Here is a 16,693-nt window from a genome sequence, read left to right on the forward strand (position 1 = left end):
ACAGTGCTGGTTCTGCAGATATAAACAGGATCCTGGAGCGGGTATGGGTTATGGGTTATGGATGCTTCCACTAAGATTTCTGAGGGAGACTTGGAAGGTCAGGAAAAATATACCTGGGTTGGGATCTCTGTGGGCAGCCCCTGAGAGGGCTATGTGTGAAGCTTCAAGAAGGAAGGTATGCTGGAATGTAGACCCCAGGGATTAAGAGATGCCAATGGTATGAAACATCTGCTGAGGAAAGCTCCTGGATGTCAACAGAGCCAGTGTAACAGAAAGAACACATAGACTGCAACCAGCAAGGCTGTAGGAACTGGGCTGCACATGTCCTATGAAGTTCATATCTTGCCATGAGACCCAGGTATTGGAAATGGCTAACTTCCATTCTGGTTGTAGTCCCATTCCTTCTTTCTATTCCCCTACTTCTTCTTTTTTGGGTGGAATAGAAATGTTTGTTCTGTATCACTCTCCATTGGACATATGTAACTTGCTTTGGATTTTTGCAGGGGCTTAGAGCCAAGATTTTTCTTTATTCTCAGGAAACTTTGGGAGATGGAATTTTTGAGCACTGTTGAAACTATTAAGACCATGGGGACTACTGGAGATGGACTAAAGTGTTTTGCCTTGTGAAATAAATATATAAATATGAGTATTTGGAGACCAAGGTACAATGCTATTGTTTGAATATGAGATGTCACCTCAAAAGCTCATATTAAAAAAAAAAAAGCTCATGTTAGGCCATGCAGGAATGTTCAGAGGTGAAATAATTAAGAGATCTGTCAGTTCATCAGTGAATTGATACATTTGGTAGATTAAAGAATTTGAATAAATTACTGGGTGGTAACTATAAGCAGGTGATGTGTGGTTGGAGGAAGTAGGTTACTGGGAATCTTCCTTTGGTGATCATATCTAGTTCCTGGGTCCTCTCTCTTTGTTTCTGTTTCCTGGCTGCCATAAGCTGAGCAGCTATCCTCCACTGTACCTGTCCTTTATGATGTCCTACCTCACCTTAGGTCCAGAGCAATGGAGCTGACTGACCATGGACTGAGATCTTTGAAATCATGAGCCCAAACACACTTTTCGTCCTCCAGGTTGTTCTTGTCAAGTATTTTGGTCATAGTAATGCAAAGCTTACTAATACAATAATGTACTGTGTATTTCAACAAAGCTAGAAGAAATTATTTCAATTGCTTTCACTATAAAGATAAATATTTTAATAGATGTTCAACCTGATTTGCACATGATATGGTACCTCATAAATATGCATAAATTTTCTGCCAACTAAAAAATATATATATAAGTATACCTAACTCCACAGTTTCCCCTCCAAAAAAATAAAAGAAAGAAAGAAAAATAAGAGAAATGTGTAAAGTGTGGAATGCAGTTTGTTTTATCAGATACTAAGACATATTACAAAGTCACAGCATTTAGTGTGATATAGAACTAGAACAGAGAAATGGAGTAATATATCAGATTATTGAAGCCAGAGATACACCTATATACAAAATTTGGAATATTACAGAATGAAATTACACAAGATATTGAAACTATTATAGATTATTTTGTAAATACCATTACAAATTATCTTATTGTATGTAGAATAAAAAAATCATTTACTCTCAGACTGTATCTTAAGGACAAATACCCTGAAGACATGTGAAAAATGAAACTATAAAATTAAGTCTAAGTGTAGCAGAATATCTTTTCTTGAACTTTAAATCATGAAATTTTCCTAAATAATCCATATAAAATAGAACAAAACAAAAAGAAAAGCAATCATAAGGTTACTATATTAAAATATTATGTTTTCTCAGTAAAATTAATAGAATATGGAAAGGAATACATACTTGCTATATTTAGGGATTAAAAAGTAAATCTTAAAATTTGCTCACAAACTGAAAACTCAACCAAAAACCTGGACCAAGAGTATATCGATTTACAAAAAAGAAAACAAAAATGGCTTCCTAGTACTAAATCAATTGGTGAACAGATTAAAACAGCAAAAACAAAACAAAATCAAAATGTTGTCTTTCATACAACTACAAAATATTGGAATAAAGGATAATAGTAAAGTCTGGTAAAAATATAAGGGACAGGGAAATCTCACCCAGTCCATCTGGAGAACATTCTCTCAGTAGTACATTATATGAAAGTGAGTATGCACACAAACTAACAATTCCACACCTGGGTATGTGTTCCTGGGCAACCCATTAATGTATTAAATTATAACAAACCCACAATTATTAATAAGAGATTTATTTGAGATAGAATGGTTGTAGACCTAAATACCCACAATGACATTTCATTGTATTTAAATAGCACATTCCTCATATTTAGAAGAAGTGATCTAAACATGGGTAGATTTTATGAATAGATTTATTTCTAGATCTAAAAATAAAATAAATGAGTAAGAGACAAAATGCATTTTCTTACATAATACCACTGAAATAATTGTGAAAAAGAACACTCAAAATAATGCTACATATATACTTATAAGGAAGTATTTATGCAAATAAACAAGTGGAAGAGCCTACACTGAAGAAGAAAAGAGTGGGTGCTTTTGGGATGGTGGGTGATGGAATTAGTAATAAGGAATAAAGAAAAAATAAAGAGGGAATCATATGTATGTATCATGGTATATTGTATGTGTTTCTTCACTAGAGTTCCAAAAATATATGGGCAAAATATGTTTATTAAAAAAATCATATATAATAAAAAAGACTTCAATGAATCACTGAATTGAAAATATGCATTAAACTCTTATGCAACTTGCAATAAGAAATACTCACTTCATAAGGAAACTTTTGTATAGGTTCAACTAGTCATTAAGAAATAGAATTTTTGTCTTGGATAAAACCTTTACAAGTAAGTACTTCATTTTCCAGATGAAGAAGATTTCAGTACAAAATTTGAAATTCTTTTTGCAAATCAGTTAATAGGTACAGTTGCTTTTAAAAATATTTTTTCAGGGCTGGGGATATAGCTCAGTTGGTAGAGTGTTTGCCTCGCAAGCACAAGGCCCTGGGTTCAATCCCCAGTACCGCAAAAAAATTTTTTTCAAAGAAAAAAACTTAGGTGACTCCTTCTTTGGCTTCATAGGAATCAGATATATTTAGAGTATTTTCATTGATTTAGTAGTTTCTCAAGGAGTAGTTAATGTATTTCAGTGTTAATTCTCCACTCTATTGTTTTGTTTAAACAAGATTCTTCCAAACTTCTTCATAGAATTACAATTTAATATTACTGAATGACTTTGGTAGTTGAACACACCTCATCCTGTAATAAAAGCATTCTGAGTAATAATTTATTGAATCATCCAGTGTCCCCTAAACAAAGAGATATGTGAACAAGTGTACTTAGAGTTGATTGTTCAGTTTTTCTAACGTGAGGAATAGGTATGGATTCTCTTATAAGATTATGAAGACCTTCCTTTCCTTTTTAAACTAGGCACTAGAAGGCTCAAGAGTTTTCACTTCAACTCTTCATTAGTTTCTTCTACCTTGATTTTCTAGTGCAAATACCTACTAACTTACCTTACTAACATTCTTCCGCTTCTGATTTTCTGCACTTGTCATAATAGTTTCATTTAATCTGAATCTGAGCCTTTTGCAAGAACCTATTTAAGTCCTTTTTTGTTGTTTGTTTGCAAATAACTGACTTCAAAGAGGCAACTGATATGTCATTTGGAGAAGCATTTACCCATAGTAATTTTCTTCTCGAGTTTGTGACTAACCTCAAACACGATAATGAAGGCCAATCGAGCAGCAAGGATGTGCCAGTATTGTAAGGTGAACTCATAGGGTTTGGAGCTCCACGGAGGGCCTCTGTAGTCTCGGTACCTGAAATATACAGAAAGAACTTGAAGAATAGATCCAGGCATGGTGGTGTACACCTGTAATCCCAGCTACTAGGGAAGCAGAGGCAGAATGACCACAAATTTGAGGCCAATTTGGGGAAATTTAGTAAGAGCCAATCTCAAAATAAAATTTTCAAAAGGTCTGGGAATGTAGCTCAGAGGTAGAACATTCCTAGGTTCAATCCCTGGTAATGTCAATAAATAAACAAAATCCACCAATGACAAAAGAATATGAAGAATAGAGATCAAAGGGTCAAAGTGTGGAGGCCTCACATTTTCCTGATTTGCCCAAATTCCAAAATGATAGTTTAAATGGGCTCATTGACATTTAGAGGCAGAATACAAAATGGTGAAGGCAAGCAGGAAAGTTAACTATAAGGCAAGCAGGAAAGTTAACTATAAGTTATAAATAAGTACCTGCAATAACCAGATTTTCCTATACCAAGCTCACTGAGGTCAAAGAAGGATAGGCTATTGTTGACATATCCCTTTAAGCAACTAGGAAAAAAGAAAATTATTATTTGATTGAGAATTTCATAAATTTCCAGTATAATTTCTTCATTTATTTCATTCTAACTATATACCCATAGCAACTCAGCTGTTATTCCATTCCCTAACTCTCATTATATCTCATTACAAAGAGACAAACTCCTGTCTATTTTCTCCCAGTAGTTCCTCTCTTGTCCTTTCATTTGGTTTATATTTATTACATGGTTGACTAGACCCTAGTATTAAATTTTGATAAATCTCTGTTTTATAGTACCAAATTTATTTGGAAGAATAAGAGACTCAGAATAACCAAAGCAATTCTGAGAAAGAAGAGTGATGCAGGAGGCATCAATACACCTGATATGAAATTATACTAAAGAACTGTAGTAACAAAACTAGTTTCCTATCTCCTCTCCTGCAAAAAAAAAAAAAAACTCAAATTAAACTGGATCAAAGACTTATGGATTAGACCAGAAAACTTGCAACTGCTAGAAGAAAATATAAGGTCAACACTTCATCATATAGGTGCAGGCACTGACTTCTTCAAAAAGACCAAGAAATAAAACCAAGAATCAATAAATGGGATGCCATCAATTTAAAAAGCTCTGAACATCAAAGGAAATGATAAAGAGCATGGACTGACAGCCTACAAAATGGAAGAAAATCATCGCCAGTTCTGACAGATTAATATCCAGAATAGATAAAGAACTAAAAAAGTCCAATGCCCAAAATACACATAACCCAATCAATAAATGGGCAAAAGAACTAAACAGACATCTCTCGACAGAAGAAACACAAATGTTCAAAAATATACAGTCGATGCTGAAGAAAAAAAAGATCACCATGCTGAATCACTTACTGTAACCACGTAACGAAGACACTGTGGTATTGGTACGAGGAAAGATAAATAAGTCAAAGGAAATGTTGAGAGAATCATAATGCAAATCCAGATATAAACAGTCATCTAGTTTATGACAAAAGTGTCACTGCAATCCAGTTGTGAACCCAGTGATGAAAGAAATGTCTTTTTGACAAATGGTTCTGAAGAAATTGGATATCCTTGAAGAAAGTTATGGAAACCCAGACTACCTCTCAACATAATGGAGTATAGTAAGGGGAATTAGGATTAGAGATTTAGAATGTTCAGTTGCATTCTCAGAGTAGACATCCTTAAGAGGAAAGATCCGAGTAGAGTCTAGGAGTTGAGGGAGGCAGCCATGGGGAGCTGTGCATAGTGAGCTTCGAGCAGAGGACACAGAAAACTTAGTGTGTACTAAGGACTGTAGAGATCAGTGTGGCTGAAATGAAGTGATGGAAGGAAGTCTCTGGCATCCTAAGTCAAATGAATAGAATACATCAAACGAATGATCGATTGTCAAAGGTAGTAGGTCAACCACTGTGAGAACTGGGAATTGACAAGTGAATTTCAAAATGTGAAATTCATGACCTTTCTATAGAGTAGTGGGGTCTTAGCTTTACCAGAAAGAGTGTAAGGGGGAGGGGGAAGAAGGGAATTGAAGAAACAGATATGGAAAATTCTTTGGATGTTTTTTGTTCAAAATGGAAGCAAAGTCACGAGGATGCACTGACAGGCAGACGGAAGATGGCAGGGCTTTACATATTGGTTGGAAAAACAAAAGCAGGTTCCAATGTTAATGTGAAAAAGATAAGATTCTGTTTGTAGTGTATGAGATAAAGTGAAGAACTAGTAGACTGAGTAAGAGATCCAAAGTACAATTAGAGGGCTTTTGCTTTCCACAGGAGCAGAGGGTTCGACTTCTAGGAACTAGGAGAAAGTAGGCTGTGTGGGATGCTGGCGCAGGTAGGCAGACTCATTCAGGGATGTCTATGGAAATTCTTTACTAATTGGGTCCATTTCCCCAGTTAAGTAGACCTGATGAGAGTGAGAATATAGAAGGGGGTGCTGAAGGCTTTAAGGAGTGAGGAGAAGGTATGAAAAACTTCTCTGAAAAAGAAGAGCAAGTGAACTTGGGAAATAAAATGTGTGTAGGGTCCACAAAAGGGATGTGATCAAAATTTAAAGTGAAGCTGGTTAGTGTCTTTGTTTTGTTTTTCTTCATTCACATTAGCTGCATTAGAACAGTGCAGAATAGACAGTATGGAGATGGGTGGAATTCTGCCAAAGTAGTAAAACATTAAGGGGAAGGGCAGGGACCAATGTATCCAAGGGAGAGGTTACAAAGATTGGCCAGTTGGCTTGTAAGATGGGTAAGAATGGAAAAGGGGATGATAAAGGAAAGGAAGACAAGGATGCATTGGTACCATTGATATTTTGGAGTTCTATGTACATTCAAAGAGTTGTTGGATATAGTTAATTTTACAGCTTTAAAGTATGTATATTATAATCTCCATCATACAGATTAAATAAGGTTTAGAGAGGCTAGGTAACTTTCTCCATGCCTATAAATCCTTAATTTGGGGTCTCATTTTAAAAAGTATTGAACACCAGAAAAACTTTTGTCACAGAGGTATATTTATTGCTATTTTATCACATTAGAAATTAAAACTGATTTAGAAAATATTTATTCACTCATTTAAAATAAACCATTGAATCTATTGTAAATTAATAAAAATGGCACATTTTAAGGAAAAATAGTTATAATTTCCAAGGGGGGGAAGAAAGATAGCCACAATGACATTGTTTTATATGTTTGCAAATTTCTCTGATGTCTGTTTTTGCAGAAGATAGTTAGATTTTCATATCTACTTCTATATTAAATCTGTTGCAATATGTTGTTTTGGTTGAAGTGTAAGTAGGAAATCTGGCATCATATAGATAAGTAGTTGGAAAAAGAAGGACTATTTTAATAGCATTTCAGATAATTTTGGATACACTTCAGTGATATTACACTAATACTCTACAGGGGGTAATTTCTTAAAACTTAGTTGCAATATGCAATCTTACACCTTAGTAATGAACATTTCCTGCAGTTACATTCAAATACGTAGGTCTATCTTGTACATTAACCATGTATCCATGCAAGATTTTGTAATGTCAAATATCAGTCATTTGGAAAATATTTGTGCCCTGAATTATTCAGAGCTTCCAAAGGTTGATGTTTTTTGTTTGTTTGTTTTTACTATAGACCCTGAACAAAGATCACAATTGCTAATTTTGCTTATATTGGAAAAAAAAATCTTTAAGAATTGGGAAGCTATCAAACTTACAGTAGTAGATAAAAGTTATCCAAAATTCTCATTTTCACTTCAAAGTTTAAACTTTATTAAAAGTAACAAATAATGTCAAATATTTGTCTTAGAATGACAGGCTAGTTTTGTGCAGGCTCTAGAAGAGTGACTGCTAAGTACCCAAGTCTGAATAATCCTTGTTGATGGACAGTCATTATTTCATGTGGAAAAAGTTTTCTTCGTTGGCATTCCAACTACATGGTGCATTTCTTTGAGACACGCATCATATCTGGGTATGTAGCAGAAGTGCTGTATGCACGTTTCACATTTTGTTACATAGAGTATTGAAAGGATATTTATTCAAAGGTGGATATTTTGTAAAATTAATAATTATTAACGCTTTGTTGAAGACATTCTGAATTTTTACTGGCATTTTAAAAGTGATTAAATGGTAATGAAGAATATCACCGTGACTTATATTGTTTGGTTCCAAAGATTCTCGCTCTTTAAGAAAAGCCACCAGAAATTTTATTCACCATGGCCTTATCACCACCAATGCACATATCAATACATGAAAAGGGGAAGTAATGTCTTAGTGTAATTTTGAAAATAATATTGACCTTATGGACCCCTAAAAATATCTGCAGAGAAGATGTTGAGAATCATGTTACTAAGACAAATAGTTGTTACAACCTGTATTTAACCACATATCTGTCATATTCTAAACCTTGAAATATTAATTATAGTGATGCGGTGGCTTCACTCTCTTCCTTTTCCAATCTAGGTCCCATAATTTATCATTTCAGCTATTCTCTTGCCAATATCCTTCTCTTTCCTGCTGTCTTTTCCTTCTGCCACCCAGCCTGAAACTGTCTCATCTGAATGAATCCACTCCAATTTAGCTGCTAAGCATGCTTAGAAAAAATACTTGGAATGTGTGGTGTCAGTATCACATAAACCCTTCACTTCTCTGTTTGAAATTGGTCTACAACCCTAGTTGGTGAATATGGAGGTGTTAGATACCATCTACATGAAAGTCAAGTTCTGAAACATGAACAGACACCCAGTCGATCTTATTTTCACCTGCCACTAGGTGGCGATAAAGTCACTAGCAAGTAGTCCTTACTAAGAGGGTGGCGGACAAGCCTATGTTTCAAATTATTAAAATCTATTTCTATTTGTTTTAACTTTTAAAATCTATTCTAACTAGTTGTACATGGAAGTAGAATGATTTTATATATTTTGATAAATCATACATAAATAGAGTGCAATTTCTCATTTTTCTGATTGTATATATTGCAGGATCACATTGGTCATGCAGTCATTTATGGGCATGCGGTAATAATGTCTGTTTCACTCTACTATCCTTCCTACCCCCACTCCCCTTCCCCTCCCTTCACTCCCCTCTACCTAATATAAAGTAACTCTAGACCTTTTGAATTTAGAAAACAGACTTTTTGGGTTTTCACTGTTAATACCCAAACAAGCTTATGTTTACAGAGTGTTACAGTTCATAAACCTTATCTCAGACACTTTCTTAATCATAAGGCCCTTGAACACTTTCTGTTATGAACCAACCAAGGACAGATAGATAGTATGTGCTTTTTAGTAAAAGGCAAAGTTAGAACTCAAACCTAAAATGTGTAACTTAAGGCAAATTTTCTTGAAGACCCCAAGATATAAACAATAACAATATATAAAACAATAACTGTATCTTTTATGATTGCTCTTTTAGAAAATGAGGCATTTATTTTCAAAGGTATTTCAGTGTTCTGAGAGAACTTCAGTTCCTCAGGAGAGTCAAAGGTTAATTTCATCCTAAACCAAGGCTCAACCTGTTGTTGCACATAACCTGCAGCTACATCAGCCACACGTTCCAAGCTGCTCCTCTTGGAAAGAGAAGCAGTTTCCTTATTGCTACTCTATCTTCTTTCACCACTTTCACATCTAAGGCTAGTCTTGCAATACTCGAAGTGTTTCCAGTTCTTCTCTGTTCTGCAAATCCAGTCTCTCATTCGTCCCCAACACTTTCTTTCAATAAGGAAAGATCTGAAATAACATATCACTTGAAGCAGTGGTTCTAAACAAGGTGTCCTCTAGGGCACATCTGGCAATGTCTAGGGATAGTTTTGATTGTCACTACCTGGGGAACAAGGCAGTTACTATTGGTGTCTACTAGGCAGAGGCCAAAGCATGCTGCTAAATGTCCCACTATGTATACAAAACAAACTTCCCCTTGGATGATCTGGTTTAAAACATCCATAGAGCAGAGGATTTTATACTAGAATGGTGGAGGCCAAGATTCCTTCATCTGTATAACCAGTAGTTATAAATGCCTTTTAAAACTCTGTAGGCACATACCAAGCAGTCTCACCATGCTCTGTATCTCTCCAAAAATTGCCTTTTCTTTTCTTTCAGTAATTTGATTAACCAGTGTGGGTTTCAATTTGCCCATCGGCGCAGTAAGAAGATTGCACTAGATGATTTCTTAGGTTTCCTCCTGTGTTATGATTGGACTTCTATACACAACATAAAGGTCTTAGCATTTTGCTATTAGCAATGCATTTCAAATGAAAAACATAAACTATAATATTATTTGCTGTAAAAAACACTGCTGCTTTTTTTTTTACCTCACTTGTGATTTCATCTAATAAACACATTATAATTACAATGACCAGAAACATCACTCTTAATGGTCACAGAACAAAATGTTTCAGTAAGTTCTCATTTTAATCATGAACATAAAAAGATCAGGAAAATGTTTAAATCTTACTTTTCATTCTGTTCTACATGATTTGCACAGGGGCCATATTTGTATTCATAGACAAAACGTGGGATGTAGTCAGATGTAATAGCAATTACAAATGCATTGGTGATCACAGCCAATATGCCAATTCCTTCAAGAATTCCAAGCCAAATACCTGGTAGGAGAAAGATTAAAGATAGTGAATAAAAATTAACCAAATCAGAAACCCTGTAATCAATTTTATTTTGAAAAGAATGTTCTACTCATGTTAAAGTCACAGCTCTGTTCATTATTACTTTCTCAGTATAATATCTCACTCCATCATGACTTATAAAGTTTGGTGATATATTGTTTGGTGATATATGATATATAGCATTGCATCTGTTACATAAATTTTTCCCATAAAGGGTAGGTGAATCCCATCTAAAAAGATTTGAAAATCAGAATATTATTATGACTTGGTTCAGGTCTTTAACAATGAAACATGACACGTGTGCTAAGATATGTCAAAGCCTAATATACAGAATTTGGTGAGGCAATAAAAACAATGAATAAAAATCTTTAAATTTTATATCTTTAAGTTCTACATGATTGTGCATAATCTGAAATATCTATATTCAATGTAGGTTTTGCCTTTTATATTTGCCACATTTCTTTTTAAAGTAAAAATAGGAAAAAAAAAAAAGATAAAACCTATAATTACCAGTTGATATTTACTGTTTTAGGAGGCCAAATCTGGCATCATACAGACAAACAGATTAGTTTCTGATGTTGTATATCACATCAACGTAATATTCATTATAGTCAAAACTGATGTTTCAACTAGGATTAAATCTGACTTTAAAAATATTGGTAAGAAAAAAGTCCTGGAAAAAAATATCTCAAACATGCTAAAGGTGATTGGGTAACATGGTAACTTTGTTTTCTCCTCTCCTTGTTTTCCAAATTCTTTACCAACATCAAATTAAAATTAAAAAATAAAAATAAAAAGTGATTTTAAGGTTTAGCTAACTGAGGAGATCATAAGGCAAGAAATCAAAACTCATAAAAAATTACATTTGAACACACAAAAATGTTTATTTTTACAAAAGTTATGATATTCAGTCAAAAGAATGTAGCCTGGGAGAATAGTGCCTAATATGCAAAAAATCCTAAAATTTTAATGAGATAATTAAAGGGAAAAAAGGACAAATAATACAAATAAAAAATGTATCATGGGAATGAAAATAACCAGTAAATGTCTTAAGAAATTTTAACCACTAGTATTTCGAGAAATTTCCTTCAAAGAATAAGATTTTTTTAATAAATATAGATGGTTAAATATTGGAAAGTCTTATACTATTCAGTTTTATTTAGAAATATGAAGAAACTCTTTACATTGTGGTTGGAATGATTTACTACTTATTATTAACTATTAACTAGTCTTATATCTTTTAAAATTAAAATGTTTGTATTTTAATTCAGTAGCCTTATTTATTGATCTATATTATAAATACACTGTACCTATATACACACATATGGATACATGATACATAATGTCTGTCTATATTTACATCTATAAATATATGTATGCTTATTACTAACAGCAGAAAAATAAAATTTCTAAATGATTCTAAACTTTTATATTTTTACTATTAATTTTTTTTTTTTTTTTTTTTTTTTTGCAGTGCTGGGGATTGACCCCAGGGCCTAATGCTTGAAAGAAAATCACTCTACCAACTGAACTATATCCCCAGCCATACACTCATGTTTTTGAGGTGAAGAATGTTTATGAAGAAACACATACAGAATCCTATTTATGTACATGATTATATTTCTGTATTTTGTATGAGAAAGAAAAACATCGACAAAGGATGTATGCCAAATTTCTACCTGAGGTAGAAAAGAAGGAAAGGGATTATGTATTTTTTTTTACATATTTTTGTTATCTAGCTTAAGCAAAGTCATATATAGTAAAGTTTAAATAAAATAATGTACCTATGGGAAGGTACAATAAATGTTAATTAAAACTGGAATGGGAAGGTACAATAAATGTTAATTAAAACTGGAATGGGAAGGGTTTTTTATCTTTATAATTTATTTTCTAGATTTTCATTAATGTGTTTTGATTGTTTTAATAAGGAAATCAAAACATATAACAAAGTTAAAGGACAGCAAGAGTAATAGTTTTAGTTACTTCATAGAATGGGTACTCTAAAACAAACAATTAAAAAACCCTGAGAAATCAAATTGTATGGCATTGAATCTCTACACATTAGCATATTTGAAACAGACTTTGGTGGCTATGGAATAGAATATACAAGCTAGAAATTTTAACTGAAAAGTAACCATTCAGTCTTTCAAAAAAGCAATATTCCCCACAAAACAAAGGGGAAAATGTGTAATTATTTTCAAATATATTTGAATTTCCTATTTCAAAACTAAAGGTTATTAAAGTAATATGAAAAATAAGTAACAGATCAATGGGACAAATAGATTCTGGAAATAATAGTTAAGTCTATACAGAATCTAGCAAAACAAAGAAAGTTCAAATAATTTCAGAAATTGTATTACTTAATGATTGGCTTGGGAAAAACTAAATAATAAAAAAAAGAAAATCGGAATCTCAATTTCATTAATAATAAATTCCAAGCAGATTACCAATTTAAATAAAATCTTAATGCTAACAAACAGCAAATAAACAAAAAAAGAATGCCATATAGACATATCTAAACAACAAAACACTGAAAATAACTAGTGAAAAGTCATGAGTTCTAAAAGGTATTTAGAAGACTGTCACAAATGATAACATATATAAGGCTTGAAGACTGTCCCAAATGTTATAAAGCAGATAGATGCACAAACTTGATTATATGAAAATTTTAAAATTTTATTTATAACAAAGTAAATAATTTAAAAACATTTGAAAATGTTTGCTATATGTATATGTATACATATATGTATTAAACATTTCATATATATTATATATATATATATACATATACATACATATATACATATAAATCTATCTATATATATGTATATAGATATACATATATATCTATATCAAGATTCACAGTCAAATAGAGAAACAGAAATTACCAAATTAGATATAATGGCCAAAGTATATAATGCAATTAGAAAAGAAGTACAAATACATTTAATTTTATAGTAATAAAAATCCAAGAAAATACAACAAGAAATTATTTTCCTCATTAGACTGTCAAGGAGAGAACAATTTTAAAAGTCCTTATTATACATAGAATGGCTTAGAAAATGTACATTCATATGCAGATTCGTACAAAATTTCTGGAAAACATGTTAACATTTGTACCAAAATTTTATATGTACATGTTCTCTGAATAAGTGTTCCATTCAAGGAATTTATTCTGATGAAATAAATGGACAAAGTCTGTGTAAATATGGTCACCTCGGTGTTGTTTATAATAACAAAATACTGAATCAATCTAACCATCTTTATAGAGTACTGATTTTTAAAAATTTCATATTGGAATTTTGTGTAACAATTGTATAGAATGAGGCACATTTGTGCTTATTATCATGAAAGGATATATATGAGACTTTTAATTACAAAAATATATTAAATAGCATGTCTAAAATGAACTCACATCCAACTACATTATTATTCATTTTATTATTTTTAACCAAAATATTAAGTCTTGTTACAGTTGGAAGGGAGCCCCGCTATAGAAATCCACATGGTGTTAAGTGATATCAAGTCATCTTTTTTTATACCACTTGTACTGCCACAACATAATATGTGAGACTGGTAATTTGAAAACAACCAGAATTTATTTCTCACTATTTTGGAGATTGGAAAATCCAAGATCAAGGTACCAGGAAGTTCAGTGTCTCATGAGCATCCCATTCCCTGTTTCTGAGATGCCACCTTATTGCTTCATTCTCTGGAGGGGACAAATACTGTGTCCTCACATGGTCGGAGTGCAGAAGAGAATGAGTCCATTCCCTCAAGCCCTTTGACAAGCGCTCTAATCCCCCATGAGTGCTCTGGCCTCATGACTTAGTCACCTCTTACATGTCATACCTCAATACTATCACATATTGGTGATTAAGTATGAATTGCACACCCTCTGGCATTAGCAAAGCAAAAACCGTTTAATTTGTAAATCTTACCTATGTCAGTTGCTCGGGCTGGCAGAGGCCTCCTCCACTGGGTGACGAATTTGTATGCATCAAGCCTGATTTCAATTATATTATTTAACAAAGCCAAGAGAGGGGCCAGAGGAAAAGCCGCCACAAAGATGGTGGTAAAGCCAAATTGCAAAACTGTCAAAGGAGAGCATTAGAAAGCTAATGAGATAAACAGAATCATGTATTGAGTGCCTCTTTTGTGTTGAAATAGGAACTTTACATAAATTGTCTTTAATCCTTTCTATACTCCTACAAAATAAATATGCTTATCTAATTTGGCAGTTGAGGGAATTTTCACTCATATGTGTTAAGTAAGCTTGCTAAAGGGCACATTGCAAGAAAATGTCAAGAACTGCATTCAGGGAATTGAGTTGATTTAAAGTTTCTGTGTTCTCTACTTCTATATAACAAAGCCTGAAGGAAGGGGAAAGAAAAAAAACAGGGATTGAATGAGGAGGAGGGAGGACAAAAAAAGAGAAGGAGCCTGGTAAGGTGGAGAACGGGGAGAAGAGGAAAAAGGAGAGAAACAGGAGGCCTTGAAGGAAACTTCTTGGCTCTGGAGTGGACTCAAGGGACCTACAGTAATTTTGTCCTTTCTTTTTTTTTTTTTTGGTGGTGCTGGGGATTGAACCCAGGGCCTTGTTCATGCGAGGCAAGCACTCTACCAACTGAGTTATCTTCCCAGTCCTGTCCTTTCTTTTTATAGATGATAAAACAGAAGCTTAGAGGAAAACAAATATTAAGTCAACACCCAGTTAATTCTAACAATTGGAACAGGAATCCTTATTTTCCTACCACGAATAAATAAGATTCTTGAAGAAGCTAAGACTTAGACTTGGGTCTAAGCAAAAATTTATTGTGAAAAAGAATTATTACTTTCTTTGTATGTGATCATCAAACTATTTGCTCAGAAGTTAGGAGTTCCCCTGTAACAAAACCCTCATTTGGCTATCAGAGAACAAAATGTGTGAGCCTTCCAAGGGCACTCACTGCTCCACACCTCTGTCTCTGCTGAGATAAAGATGCAGATGTGGTTTAGAATGCTTGGAGTTGGAAAGGGGACACATATTTTCTTCTCTTGAACTCAAGCCTACGTGAATTAGAAAAGCAATATCAGGAAGGCCACCTGGTTCTGCAGAATATTCTTTTCTCACCCATTTCTAAGTATTCATCCATCAGACCATGTATGTTCATGGGCTGCAGATTCCAGTCATTTTCCCACTGAGGTATGGAGGCATCTTGGATTCCCCGCTTGATTTTATGTCGTGACCACCAGTTCTGGATCAGCCTACATCACAGAGCAGACCAAAGCATTCTGAGCTCTCATTTAAGCGTCTGATGAACACTCATAGTTTATTAAGAAATGAGATACACCCTTGGGCTACATTAAACATTCCTGGGAATTGGAGATATTTGATGATCTCAAATTTTAAAATGTTAAAAAAAATTAAATCTCAAATAGCTTTTAATGTTTATATTAAAAATAAAAAACTTTAAAAAAATCTAACATGGTTTAAAATGGGAGAATAGACCCTAACCTTCCAGAGCCCTCCGAGATCCTAGACTCTATGAACACCTACTTATTTATTAAGATTTCATCACCTATACACAAAGATGTCCTTGAAATGGATTAGACAAGCATCCATTTCTATGATTCTTTCTTCCACCTACACTCACACATTTTTACAGTACTTAAACTTCTATAGTAGCTGTTGTGATTAAGTCTGAGAACTTCATTGCTCATCACCCAACATTTCTGGACTGTGCTCTCTGTATATGAATAAAATTATGGTCCATGAAAAATAACTGAGCCATAGATGGGGCTTCAGGGGACCTAGATTCTAGTCTCCAGTGTGTAGTGCATTAGATGTGATTTTTGTCAAATCCTTGAATATGCAAAATGAGGAGTTTATTCTGCTATTCTAGTGAAGAATAGCTGCCAGGAAGTGGATCTGTATACCTGAGGTCATTTCCCAAGTCATGGAAATGAAATAATGAAGCTGTTTCTATAGTCCAGGAGTGGTCTTGAAATTATGTGGCTCAAAATATCCTGGTATGCATATATTGTTCCTGGATAATGAATTAAGAACTTGGCAAAAATTACTGCTAGGAGGAGGTGATCTCACAGAAATGAGTGAACAGTACTAGATGCTCAATTTCAATTAATAATGGATCTAAGCTTCATTTAACCATGGCTAGATTAAAACACCAGCCAGTGCTCCAACAAATGTCCCATAGTGTTGCCCCTGGAGCTTCTTAGAGATGAAAAAGAAGCTGGAGGTTGGAACTGACAAGGGTCTACT

General features: G+C 33.6%; 1 protein-coding gene and 1 non-coding gene across 4 annotated transcripts in view; one reads left to right on the forward strand and one right to left on the reverse strand.

The window, feature by feature from the left end:
- The window catches only part of Ano3 (anoctamin 3), a 441,314-nt gene that overhangs the window by 5,922 nt on the left and 418,699 nt on the right, over positions 1–16,693 (reverse strand). For all 3 annotated transcript variants that reach the window (XM_047517051.1, XM_047517052.1, XM_047517053.1), the window contains 5 exons: positions 15,545–15,678; positions 14,373–14,525; positions 10,266–10,413; positions 4,271–4,351; positions 3,731–3,836 (listed from right to left, as the gene is read on the reverse strand). In XM_047517051.1, the coding sequence (XP_047373007.1) occupies positions 3,731–3,836; positions 4,271–4,351; positions 10,266–10,413; positions 14,373–14,525; positions 15,545–15,678 (622 nt within the window). The remainder of the gene's footprint in view (positions 1–3,730; positions 3,837–4,270; positions 4,352–10,265; positions 10,414–14,372; positions 14,526–15,544; positions 15,679–16,693) is intronic.
- On the forward strand, positions 2,970–3,043 carry Trnaa-cgc (transfer RNA alanine (anticodon CGC)). Its single transcript has one exon. It is a non-coding gene; the product is annotated as a tRNA-Ala (tRNA).

This window comes from Sciurus carolinensis, chromosome 11, assembly GCF_902686445.1.
Source record: "Sciurus carolinensis chromosome 11, mSciCar1.2, whole genome shotgun sequence".
In the NCBI taxonomy this organism is placed as follows: Eukaryota; Metazoa; Chordata; class Mammalia; order Rodentia; family Sciuridae; genus Sciurus; species Sciurus carolinensis.